A 12,984-nucleotide genomic window follows, 5' to 3' on the forward strand; every position below is an offset into this window, starting at 1 on the left:
ACTGAGTTCCTTCATCCATGTATGATTTTCCTTTTTGATCCTTCATTTTCTGTGAACCTTACAGCTTCCTTCAAGAACTTCCTTCTTTTATTCGAGGCAATATTCCCGCTTGAAGTCGGAACAAATTTTCATAAAGTTTTATTGTAGACGCCTAGGTCTGAGCAAGTCAAGACTGACATGCAGTTTGGGGCCGGGGACATCCTAACTGTGAGGTATCCAAAGATATCCCTACAACAGGCCAGAGGTCCTTTAGTCAGGGTTGCACGACATTGCCAAGAAGTTCAATTCTGAGTGTTCTCACCACCTCTCCTGTGATAAGACTGCCACTCCCTCTGGTAGATCTGTTCTCTCATGTGACAGACATTGAGTGATCCATTCCAAAAAATGAAACCAGCAGACTAAGGCAATTATTAAATATTGAGGCTCATTAGGTGCGATATTCCTGATCGCATCTCAGGATGCGAACTCAGAAAAAACGCAGATAACCAATTCAGAGACATTCTGCTCATTAATCTACTGTTGCTGGAATAATCAATGACGGAAAATACACAAGTTCAGGGCAGTAGAATATGATAGAAGCCTGGGTACCGAGATTAATGGATCAACAATATCAATAAATTGCATTTACACGGATAGAATTGTAGCAAAATAGAGTGAAAATCTAGAGATTGAAAACAAATATATTTCAATGGGAGAGCTCAGTGTTTCCTATCATCTTGTGTCTGAACCCCCTAAACCAACAATGTTGGAGTTTTGAACTTTGCTCGCTTTGAAAATTTATAGTCCAATAATAAAGATGTTATGCAGTAGATAATAAAAAGAGAAACAAAAATCACAACCAATAAATGTTTCTCTGGGTTTTAAAAGAGCAGGGGGAAATGTAATCGTTATCATTAGGCACACAAAATGAACATTTGTCAAAAATTGATCGGTGAATAATCAAAATAATTCAATTAAAATTCTGATCCGGCTCTAAATGAAAGTACAATGTATTAATGGTTTGTGCTGATCAGGGTGAAGGTTTTGTTTATGACCCTGATGTGTAGTTATTCTTTACCCAGGGTGTGTTCGATAATCTGCTGTAAACTCTACACTAATTTATCAGGACTCCCTGAAACCAGAATCAAGAACCACAGCACAAGGTAAGAACTGAGAATATACTAACAACTATTACAGTGAGTTAATAACGAAAACATGAGCCTTTGTGGCATTTTACAGAGTGGTCCAATAGATTTATTGAGGCCCATTAACGGAGCTGAAAAAGGTCAACAATCTGTGCTGGACAGTGCAAGACCAATCCTAGTCCAACTATCCCGCTTTCCATACCTCCGATTTGTTTTCTTTGGAAGATAACTGTGAAATTAAATGCAAAGACTCTGAATCTTTCTGGCAGATGTTAGTTTCTCTCCACTTTGCCTAACTGCTCAGAACTTTAAACATATCTTGAAACATTTCTCATTCTCTGTTCTCCATCTTGTTGTATCTAACCATGTAAATGAAGATCCTCATTTCTAGCACCATTTTCCTCACTATTCTCTTCACCTCTCTGTACCAGCTGTGTCCTTTCTTAAATCTGGGCCCAACATTTAACACATTATTCCTGTTTCAAGCTGAATGCATTCAGTTATCTTCATTCAGTTTCGGCTCATACCTTCTGGGCTCCGAGGCATCCTAACTGGGAATATTCAAAAACGATGCCGGGGGACAGCGTTGGCCACACCATAGAGTTCCCCAAGTAATGTGTGTCTGACGATGGCCCGGGAAATTCAGTCTTCCAATGAGCCATTGAGCTGTAATGGGAACTACCAGATACTGTGATGGAAATCATAAACTTCCATTGGTTCAGACTGTCTGACAATCGTCACCATTTGGAGGAGGTTATAATAATTAAAACCACTCCAAACTTCGAAAAAACTGAGATATCTGTCGGCAACCTGATAATCATCCTTCCACAGACCACCCGCCAGTAGTGAATAAACCCGCAGTTTGCTGACCAGCCCCATTCACCACATAGGGAACCTCGACTGCTCTCATGGACAACTCACAGCCGCTATCTGACTACCCACCGGCAACACACGGCACCATGTCTTACCACCATGACGCTCGATGGTATTCCACAGCTGACCTCTACACCTCTTGACTTCCCCTAGATCCTCTCTGGGCAATCCCATCAATCGCCTTTTCCCTGCGTCGACCGCCCGTAACTCCAAAATTCATGGGATCCACGGATAGCCACTTCTGACTGTGTCCTCCGTGTGACATCCACCAGTCTTCGCCTGCCTACCCAGAGGCTCCAAAGGGAGTTCTTATGTGCCCACGTTATCTCTTCCCCCAGTTCATCAGAACTACAAACTTAATCCCCCCCGCCCCCCACCCTGGTCAACTCCCTGCTGACTAAATGCCAGTGAGCACAATTCACCACTGACCATCATCTCCACTGTCCATTCCGGCCATCTGAATTTCCCACTGCAAACCATTGACCACACCCAAACACCGAAATGCCCCACTGACTACCCGACTGACAATCCGACTGAGTGCTACCAAGCTGTTGTAGGTAAAGATGCCTCTGAGACTAATTGTGAGTCAAAGTACAGCAATTTTATTCAAAAGCGTTTGGGAGATGCACCTGGCACCTAACAGCTGTTCCCTAGGCATCACTCTGAATACAACTTAAGAGCAAATATTTATACTCCCACCCCCCCCGCCCACCCCCAGTCACGGACGCATCTTCTCATTCTCAGCAGGTTCCCAGGCTGTGGGTTGTCCTCCATCGTGGGAACATGGCAGCCTCGGCATTTCTTCATGGTTATCTCAAGGCCGTGATTGACGTGTGTTAGATACACACAGGCCGACAAGACAAGTTAAAATTAACGGGCCGGTATAACAATCTGTGCTCATAAGTTGTATAACATATGCATATGTATAGTATGTTGGTACATGACACATAAGCAGTATATAACGAATATATATACATGAATATATTTAGGACGTACAAGTTTCACTATGTTAGATGGAAGTCCACGAAATTAAAGACACAACTTCACTACAGCAAGGGCAGCTGCAGTCTGGGCACACGAAAACAAAGCTACATTTATCTGAAATATATGAAAATTCGCTGCGTATAGACTACTGGATTTTTTTCCATTCTCCCAAATATTACAAAGTTCATTAACTCATTCCCTCCTGCAAAGTAATGAAGCCATTGAACATCTAACACACCATAACCACCTTATTCACCATCTGACAACAGCATATCTGAACCTTCCAAGCAAGCCTTGCACTGACCATCCCCGTGACCGTCCATCCACTGACAACTCACCTGACCACACAAAGATCTAACATTTCCCACGGGCCCCGTCCGTATTCGCACCACGTGACCAGTCTATTAACCTCTCAGTGTTTCATGAGAGAAAAGGATTTTCTCCACCACAAGATTAGCTCCTCCATCCAAGATAAGGCAACACACTCCCCAGTTGATGGATAAATCTACCGCCTCACCTACAGTTCAGTGGATGGAACTACAACCACTCAACCTCCCAGCGAATTTCAGACCATCTTCCAATCCATTGACTACACTGAGAATGATTTTCCAATCCTCAGAGTTTTTTTTATTTTTGGGGTGGGGATGAGGAAGAAGGGGCGATGTAACTGGAGAGCTGCAAAAATGCAAACCTATTTCCATTGTTAAAAAAAAGATGGAAATGCCAAACAACGATAGGCCAGTTAGTCTTATTCTGGTCGTGGCCATATCAGAAGATTCAATGCTTAGAGATCGGATTAACTCTCATGTAGAAAGGCGTTGCCTTGTCGGGATGGTAAACATGGATGTTTTAAAGGAGGGTCTTGCCTCACAAATGTGACTAAATTCTTTGAGGAAGTGACAAGAAGAGTTGATGAAGGTAGTGCAGTGCATGTTGTGCACATGGAAGGTAGCAAGTCATTTCATGATGTCCCACATGGCAGATTGGTCAAAAAGTAAAAGCCCATGTCATCCGGTGTAATGTAGAAAACTGCTTCCAATGGTGTCTCAGTAACATGGAATAATGGTAATAATCGATCAACAAATCATCAATGAAGGATCAATGAATGGGAATTTGGTCTTCCACAGGGCTCGGTGTGGGGATTCCTGACTTTTTCTGTAACGTATTAACGATTTGGACCTGAACATTGGGGGCTGGAGGGTGGGGGGGGGGGGGGGGGGTCGCGGGGATGGGAGACATGGGGCCGGAGGGCCGGGCAGGATTGGGAAATTTGCAGAGGACAAAAAGATTGACCGAGCAGTGAATATTGTAGAGGATATCTGTAATTTCAAAACAATCTAGATGCGTTGGTGGAATGGTGGGGAAGTTGTAGATGAATTTTAACACAGAGAAGTGAAAGGTATGCAATCATGGTGACAAAACAATTATCGGGAATATACAATAAATGGGAAAATACTAAGATTCGTAGATGAAGATCTTTGTATTGAAGAACACCGATCCCTAAAGGCATCAGTTCAATTCGAAAAGTTGTACGGAGGCATATTGAATGTTCCCCTTCAATGACAGAAGTATTCGCCAGTGACAAAGGTGACTGATGAGGGTAGGGCAATGGGTTCTGTCTACATGGACATCAGTAAGGCATTTGACAAGATCCCTCATGGCAGACTGGTGCAGCAGGTGAAGTCGGGATCAGAGATGAGCTGGAAAGGTGGATTTGGGGATTGAATTTAGGAGTCGCAGCGTCATGTTGCAACTGTACACAACTCTGGTGCGGCCGCACTTGGAGTACTGTGTGCAGTTCTGGTCCCCACATTATAGGAAGGATGTGGAGGCGTTGGAGAGGGTGCAGAGGAGGTTTACCAGGATGTTGCCTGGTATGGAGGGGAGGTCCTATGAGGAGAGACTGAGGGATTTGGGGTTGTTTTCGCTAGAAAGAAGAGGGTAAGAGGGGATCTTATTGAAACATATAAGATGATTAGAGGTTTAGATAGGGTGGATAGTGATAGCCTTTTTCCTCGGATGGAGAAAGCTAGCACGAGGGGGCATGGCTTTAAATTAAGGGGAGGTAGTTATAGGATGGATGTCAGGGGTAGGTTCTTTACCCAGAGGGTGGTGAGGGATTGGAATGCCCTGCCTGCTGCAGTTGTAAATGCGCCTAGTTTGGGGGCGTTTAAGAGATCCGTGGATAGGTTTATGGATGAAAAGGGATTGGTTTAGGTTAGAGGGTCATTGTTTTTTAACTGGTCGGCGCAACATCGTGGGCCGAAGGGCCTGTTCTGCGCTGTAATGTTCTATGTTCTATATAAAACTGGCTGGTCAAATAAGACAGAGGTTAGTAGTGGAAAGGTGCGTTTCTGAAAGGAAAGTTGTGACAAGTAGTTTTCCTCAGGGATCAGTGGTGGGACCTTTGGAAGATAATGTAACTGGATTTTTTAGTAAGTTTGCAGACAACACAAAGGTTTATGGATTTGTGGATAGCGATGAGAACTATCAGAAGGTATTGCAGAATATAGATCAGTTGGAGACTTGAGCGGAGAGATGGTAGATGGAGTTTAATCTGGACAAATGTGAGTTAATGCATTTTCAAAGATCTAATAACACAGATAGGAAATATACAGTAAGTGGCAGAACACTTAAGAGCATTGATAGGCAAAGAGATCTGGGTGTACAGATACACAGGTCACTGAAAGTGGCAGTGCAGATAGGAAAAGTCATTAAGGAGGCATACGGCATGCTTGCCTTCATCGACCAGGGTATTGAATTTGAAAATTGCCAAGTCATGTTGCAGCTTTATAGAACCTTAGTTAAGCCACACTGGGAATATAACATTCAATTCTGGTCACCCCACTACCAGAAGGATATTGGCATCCTCTTTGGAGAGGGTACAGAAAAGATTACCAGGATGCTGCCTGGTATGGAGGGCTTTCGCTATGAGGAGGGGTTGGAAAAACTTGGTTTGTTCCCATTGGAGCGACGGAAGGTGAGAGGGGACCTGATAGAAGTCTACAAGATTATGAGAGGCATGGACAGAGTGGACAGTAAAAACATTTTTCCCAGGGTGGCAAACGTTTAAGGTGCGAGAAGTAATGTTTAAAGAGATGTATGGATAAGATTTTTTTATACAGAGAGTAGTGGGTGCCTGGATCTCACTGCCGGGATAGGTAGTGGAAGCAAATACGGTAGTGACTAAGGGCTTCTTGACAAGTGCATAAGTAGGATGCGAATAGAGGGATATGGTCCCCGGAAGGGTAGGGCATTTAGTTAAGTCGGGCAGCATGGTCGGTGCAGGGTAGGAGGGCCAGAGAGCCTGTTCCTTGCTGTAATTTTCTTTATTATTTTGTTCTTTGTTTAGTATATGAAAGTAAGGAATTTGTGTTGGAATTTGTAGATCACTGGTGGGGCCATAATTGGAGTATTGGACTGCAGCTTTTGTCACCATATTACAGGAAGGACGTAATTGCTCTGGAGATTGTGCCAGTGACCAAGCTGCGAATCAAAGGCAGGTCGTTGGAGATGTGAGACAGCAGTGTTAGCCACTCTGCCACTATGCCTCCCAATAATCAACCAGTTTGTTCCGATCCATAGCTCTTAATGAGTATCTCGATTAAAGAAAGGGTTCCACAGGCTCAAACACGTTTGTAATGAGTATTCCAGAGCTTGGTCTCTTGGCAGCTGAAGGCAAGGGGCCCATGTATAGAAGAATCCAAATAAGGGGTGCGGAAATACTGCCAAACTCTAAGACTCAACTATCTTACCTGGCTGGGAAGGGTGAGTCAGTGGAGATATTTGAAAAGCTCGATTGAAATTCCAGTCTACAAGGATCGAGAGTTAATGAGAAGTTCGGATACAAGAAGCAAGTTCGTAAGATCTTGCATGTGTGACACTATTTTTTATTTGTGACAAGCAATATGTTTATGAGAAACAGATAGCCCACCCCATGGGACTCCAAGGACGGGGATTGGGAAGATAAGCAAATGCTAGTGATATGTGCTCTGTGATTTACTGGATAAACATACAGACAGAGATAATTTCCATTCAGCTGGAAAGCAGAGAAGAGGATAATCATGTGATCAACTGTGCCGAAGGCTTCAGAGACATAGAGTCCGCTGACATATTTCACCGACCGTCTTATTTCGGATTAATGTTTGACTCTGATAAAAGCTGTTCCAGGATTTTGGCGTAGACGAAAACCGAGTTAGATGTATTCAAACAAGATCCAACAAAATGGTGTCTACATTTAGCAGATAAAGTTATCGTCATGTGTTTTGGAGAAAAGGGGGGCTGGACGTGGGCCAGGGATTTTCAAGGGCAAATGAGATCAAGATTTTTTTGAAGAGGCAGCACAAACAGTACCAAGGCGGTGGGGACACCTTCAGATCTATTTGTTATATATATCTACATGGTGTTTGTGAGATTGTAAATACCAAAAGATAGTCCCATTTAAATTTTGGAAATCACATTGCTGCTTAAAGATACAAACAAAACATTTTCACTTCAGAGTTTCCATTTAACCCTGCTATGGATTTGTTTATTTCAGAGCACCAGAGTCGAAAACACCTGTCACAAAAATGGCTGCAGGTTTCAACAGCAGAGAATATCCAATATCTCCAAAAAGATTGCCATTGGACAATGGTAGGTTCAGAAAATACTCTCAAGTTTTCACCGTCCTGTTAATGAATCCAGACCTCATTCATGAACCTGCAGTTCGCACAAGGAACAGAGAATATACGGCAGCAAATTATAAACCAGTTAAACTGATATAATGGAGTTGTGCTGAAGGCAATGTCTAGTAAATATCGACAAGCATTATTTACATGGATATCCAGAAGGCATCTACAGACTTTCTTAAAATTTCTGTCACGAAATTGAAGGAAATTTACGACTTCGTTATGAAATTGGTGGAAAGAACAAGGGTTAGAGATTAAGTGAATGGACATTAGGCTGACTGTCAGGATGCATCTTGTTGTGTTCCAGAAGCATCTGTGTTAGGCTCACAATTACCAACCAAATTTATTGACAGCATAAATGATGGACTAAAAAAGTGCATATATAAAACTGATTATGACAGAAATTTATTGAAACATTTTAGTCAGTATAGCTGGCAATATTCAAAAAGATGTCAGTAAATTAAATGAATTGGCACGTTTGTGGCAAATAGATTAAAATGCAGGCAAATATCAGATTGTCCACATAAAGGATGGAACAGGGCCCTTTCCAAATGGGGAAAAACTAGAAACTTGGAAGCTTTACAGGACCTTGGAAATTCCTGAATATAAATTGTTAGAAGATCATGAAAAGGGAGCAAACAGTGAAACAAACAATTTAATGTTGGATTTTATGTCCAGAGGACAAGAGCATGTCGGGATAGAAGTTATGTTACAAGCGAGACAAGCTCCTAAATAGACCAATCCGGGCTATGGAAATTGCAGTTTAAAGAAAAGAAAATCTTTCAGGAATGAAATTGGAAAATGCTTCTAAATGCAAAAAAATTCCTGATAAAGGGTAATTGATATTAGTAATTTGAGATGAATTGCTTCTTATTAACCATTGATTTGGAGCTCAGCTGGGTATATGGGTTTTATTGACAAATGAGATAAAAATCATGAATGTTTTCTGAAAGATGGTTGACAACATGGTTCACATGAGATTTCAGTGAGTTGTTTTAAGTTTACGGGAAATTGAAACAGCCTAGATAGGAACTCATTGTGATTCATCTTTTTTTTCCAATTTCTGTTCACAGATCCAAACTCTGAAATCACTGAGTTCTTGACAAAATGTGAAGATGACCAACTGTTGCTGTTGACCAAATTCTACCGGGACAGAATAGAACAGGCGATTGAGGGAGTGGCGAGACTCTGTCTGATATTTGCAGCATGTGATCATATTGGTGTGAAAGAAAGTGATGTAAGTCCAGGATATAGTGGCTTTAGTGATTTCGTCCATTTTAACATCACAGACCTGATAAAATTAGAGGAAAAATAATTTGCTGAAAATAAGAAATCAAGGTTTCTCTTGCTGCTCTCCGAAATAGAAAATTGCTCCAGTACTGCTACATCTACCCAACGACGTATAAAAAAATGTCTACCCATTTGCCCAAAACAGGAAAAACCCATATGGAAAATTTGCATTCCACAAGCCTCCTCCCACTAAGTGGCAGAGATAAAATGAGTCATTGCCATTGATTTAAAGTTGCAGATACTTTACAATACGGGAAGACAAAGTGGCACAGTGGTTAGCATTGCTGCCTCACAGCGCTGGGAACCCGGGTTCGATTCCTGGCTTGAGTTATCGTCTACGTGGTGTCTGCACGCTCTCCACGTTTTAAAGTTTATATGTTATTGTCAAAAGTAGGTTTGCATTAAAACTGCAAAGAAGTGACAGTGAATATCCCCTAGTTGCCACACTCCAGCCCCTTTTCGGGTACACTGAGGGTGAACTTGGCATGGCCAATGCACCTAACCAGAGCACCCAGAAGAAACCCGCGCTGACAAGGGGAGCCCATGCAGACTGAACACAGTGACCTAAGCTGGGAATTGAACCCAGGTCCCTGGTGCTATGAGGCAGCACTGCGAACTACTTTCGAATTGTGCTGCCCAGTTTTTTTGCGCGTTTCATCGTGTATCCAACTTTCCTCCCACAGTCTGAAAGGGGTGATGTTTAGGTGCAATAACCATGCGAAATTCTCCCTCAATGTACCTGAACAGGCGTTGGAGAGTGACAGTGACGGGATTTTTACAGTCACTTCATTGCATTGTTAATGCAAGCGTCTTTGTAACATAAATAAAAACACTTTAGACAAGTAATAGCATGATAATTGAAGTTCGTTTCAGGTGCTGCCAGTATCACTTGCCTCCTGATCTCATCAAACTCTTGGTCCATTCATCGACCAACACGAGAGTGTGTTTCTGACATCACGACATTATTTGATTGAACTCTGTCAAGGAATGCTAAGGCGATGGAAATGAATGGGAACTGGGCAAATGTCTTCAATGATTGCAGTCATACCGAGCACAATGATAGCTGCGATTCTTCGAGGTCAATCAGGGCAGACCCGTGGTACTGATACCAGAGTTCCTCAACGCCCTGTGTTCTCTGAAAATATATCCAGCTGTTTCTATATTCTATCAATTGGTCAGAAGTGGAGGTGTTTACTGTTGATGCTAAAATGTACAACTTAATCTGTAACTCCTCTGATACCAGGAACTGGACAATATCCAGTCCAGTAAATGGCCAGTGATATTCCTGCTGCACAGCTTCACCCCTGTTTGACACTAAGTCACATTACCATCGCTGAATCTCCCCTTTAACAATCATGAGGGTTACAATTGAACACAGACTTAATTGGAAGGATCAGAGGCTGAGAATTTTGCTGCAAGGATCACTTCCTGAATTCCCAAAGTCTGCGAATAATCCGCAAAACAAAAATGTGCAACGTGACGGAATACACCCAACAATCATGGATTATTGTGTCCAACATTACCTAAGCAACTAGACACCATCTAGAATAAAGCTGCCCACTTCATTTGCATAGAACTTGTTCTTGAAAAAACATTTCCTCAAACGTCACAGTGTCAGCATGAGCGCCTCGTTAAAGATGCACTGAACCAAATCACTCAATCTCCCTTAACAGAACGTCCAAAACCTACGCCTCTCCCATCACGAAGGACAATGGGTGAGAGATCGGTCTGATGTACCCAATGATTCCTCATCCAGCTCCTTCATCCAATTGCTTCCTTCAACAATTACTTTGTACTGAGGTATCTTCAATTACACAATCATATAAAATATTTTGAGTTCAAAAATGTTTTTCATGTCTACCAAGCATTTTGAAAGCTCCTTGAAGAGCTTTGCTCCATTGAAGAGATTTGTCCAGTTCCCATTCATTTCCATCACCTTAGCATTCCTTGACAGAGTTCAATCAAATAATGTTATGATGTCAGGGGCAGACACTCGTGTTGGTCCACGAATGGTCCAAGAGTTGGAAGAGACCAATGCTCCTTGTATTCAATGAGATATTTTGAGTTGTAGTCGTTGTCTTATAGGAAACATGACGGACAATTTTCATACCTCAAATTCTCATAGGTAACAATGTAATAATGAACATATAGTATATCTTCTTACAATGTCGATTGGGGCATAACTCTTTGACTCTTTTCTAAAATGCTGCGCTGCGACATTTTTCGTCAGATTGTATCTTGTGTAAACGTCTCATCTGAAAGACAACACTTCCAAAAATGTAATCCTCGTCACTAATGTGGTCGACCGTAGACCTCAGTTCTGAGTCAAAAAAAAAATCTGATTGCGGGAGGAGCAAGGATTATCTCACTGATTCAAATAAGCATTTCGTTGTTAAATGCACAATACCAAATAATTTTATTCCCATGCTACTAATGATAATGAATGCAACAAGTTATTTGTAGAATTTGACAGGAAGGAAACTGGAAAATAGGAAAGAAAAGAAGAAACGTAGCAAATATTGTGATCTCAAAACGATCTGCATGGGTGAAAATAGCCAGAGGATCTGTCAACATCATCAAAAAAAGGAAATGGTTTGGGAATAAAAGAACAAAAGAACAAAGAACAATATCAGCCCGGGAAACAGGCCCTTCGGCCCAACGAGCCCGCGCCACCATCTCAACACCACCAGTCCACCTCTCTACCCATGACCCCTATCTAATGTTTTATGGCCATCCAGATTGAGGGAAACTGATTTAATTCTGAAATAAAATGGCATTAGTGGCAGTGAAAAACGAGTGGAGTGAGAGGTAACAAAGACAGGTGGGAGAAAAGCAGCTTAAAAAACGAAATTGGAATGATGGAAATGTGTCAAACAAAAACTGGGAAAGGGACACAATTGAAAACTTTGGTAACGAGGAAACCAGCTACTCCCCATTGTTGCTGCACATTGATTTCATTACTTGCTTTCAGCATCTTGAAAATCTGCACCAACCCACCCCGTTTTCTGCTCTGCCCGAATGAAATTGTTCCAAAATTCACAAATTCTCACATTAACAATAATTGCTCAACTCTGATAACATCCTTGTTTTTACTGCATGACAACTTAATATTGAAACTGCATACAACCAGATAATGTTCCTTACCCCTTTCTCCTCAATCCCCAACATCAACAGATTGAGCTGCTCTTTCTTTAATTTATTCTTCCCTGGATGTGCGTGTCACCATCCAGGCCAGAACATATTTATTCATTTATTCCTAGCTGATGGTGTTGATGATCTGACGTCATGGAACGCTGCAGCCTACGTGGGGTATAGAAGTGAAGGTTTTAAACACGAAATCCAGAATTCATGCAATAAGGGTCCATGGATGACTTAAATTTACACACAGTGTTCTTTTTAGACAAATATATTGAGGAGCCAACCAGCAAACAGGCTATTCTAAACCAGATACTGTGCAATGAGTAATGAAGGATTAACTCACAATCCTGTGCAGTTCCCTTGGAGAAGAGCACCCATTAAATGACAGAATGTTTCATTCAGTTCGCGAGTTAAATACTAAATGTCCACCATCTATTCTTGACAATTCGCTAAAAAATAATACACTCGCAGTTTCATTTGTTCAGATTCAGAGCCCTAGCTTCAGATTCAAATATTTAACTCTCGAACTGAATGAAACATCCTGTCATTTAATGGGTGCTCTTCTCCAAGGGAACTGCACAGGATTGTGAGTTAATCCTTCATTATCTTACTAAAGTGGTTGATGGTGGATAGGAAATGGTTTATATTTAAACAACGTTTTCATGAATTTCAATAATATTACTTCCTGTCTGGCAAAAAACTAATGAAATGTGGCTCAAACTTGGCTTATTCAATAAATTAGGGATAATATTAAAACCGACGTAGAGCCATATAAAATTGGCATAGAAAGACAGCAAGGCTGATGATGGGAAATGATTCGAATTCAGCGAAAGAAGATTAAAAATGATTCATCAGATGATTTAGATTATGAGATTAAAATTACAGACAGGTAGAAACTAACAGTAAAA

The 12,984-nt window shown here is 41.6% G+C and overlaps 1 protein-coding gene across 1 annotated transcript in view; it reads left to right on the top strand.

Moving 5' to 3' along the window:
* The first annotated feature begins 1,752 nt into the window (after positions 1 to 1,752).
* LOC145337649 (NACHT, LRR and PYD domains-containing protein 12-like) overlaps positions 1,753 to 12,984 on the top strand; it is a 31,090-nt gene continuing 19,858 nt past the window's right edge. The window contains exons 1-4 of the mRNA XM_080182466.1: positions 1,753 to 1,792; positions 6,334 to 6,496; positions 7,519 to 7,613; positions 8,722 to 8,885. Of these exons, the coding sequence (XP_080038592.1) occupies positions 1,753 to 1,792; positions 6,334 to 6,496; positions 7,519 to 7,613; positions 8,722 to 8,885 (462 nt within the window). The remainder of the gene's footprint in view (positions 1,793 to 6,333; positions 6,497 to 7,518; positions 7,614 to 8,721; positions 8,886 to 12,984) is intronic.

This window comes from Carcharhinus amblyrhynchos, unplaced genomic scaffold, assembly GCF_965287045.1.
Source record: "Carcharhinus amblyrhynchos unplaced genomic scaffold, sCarAmb.v2.hapA scaffold_55, whole genome shotgun sequence".
Lineage (NCBI taxonomy): Eukaryota > Metazoa > Chordata > Chondrichthyes > Carcharhiniformes > Carcharhinidae > Carcharhinus > Carcharhinus amblyrhynchos.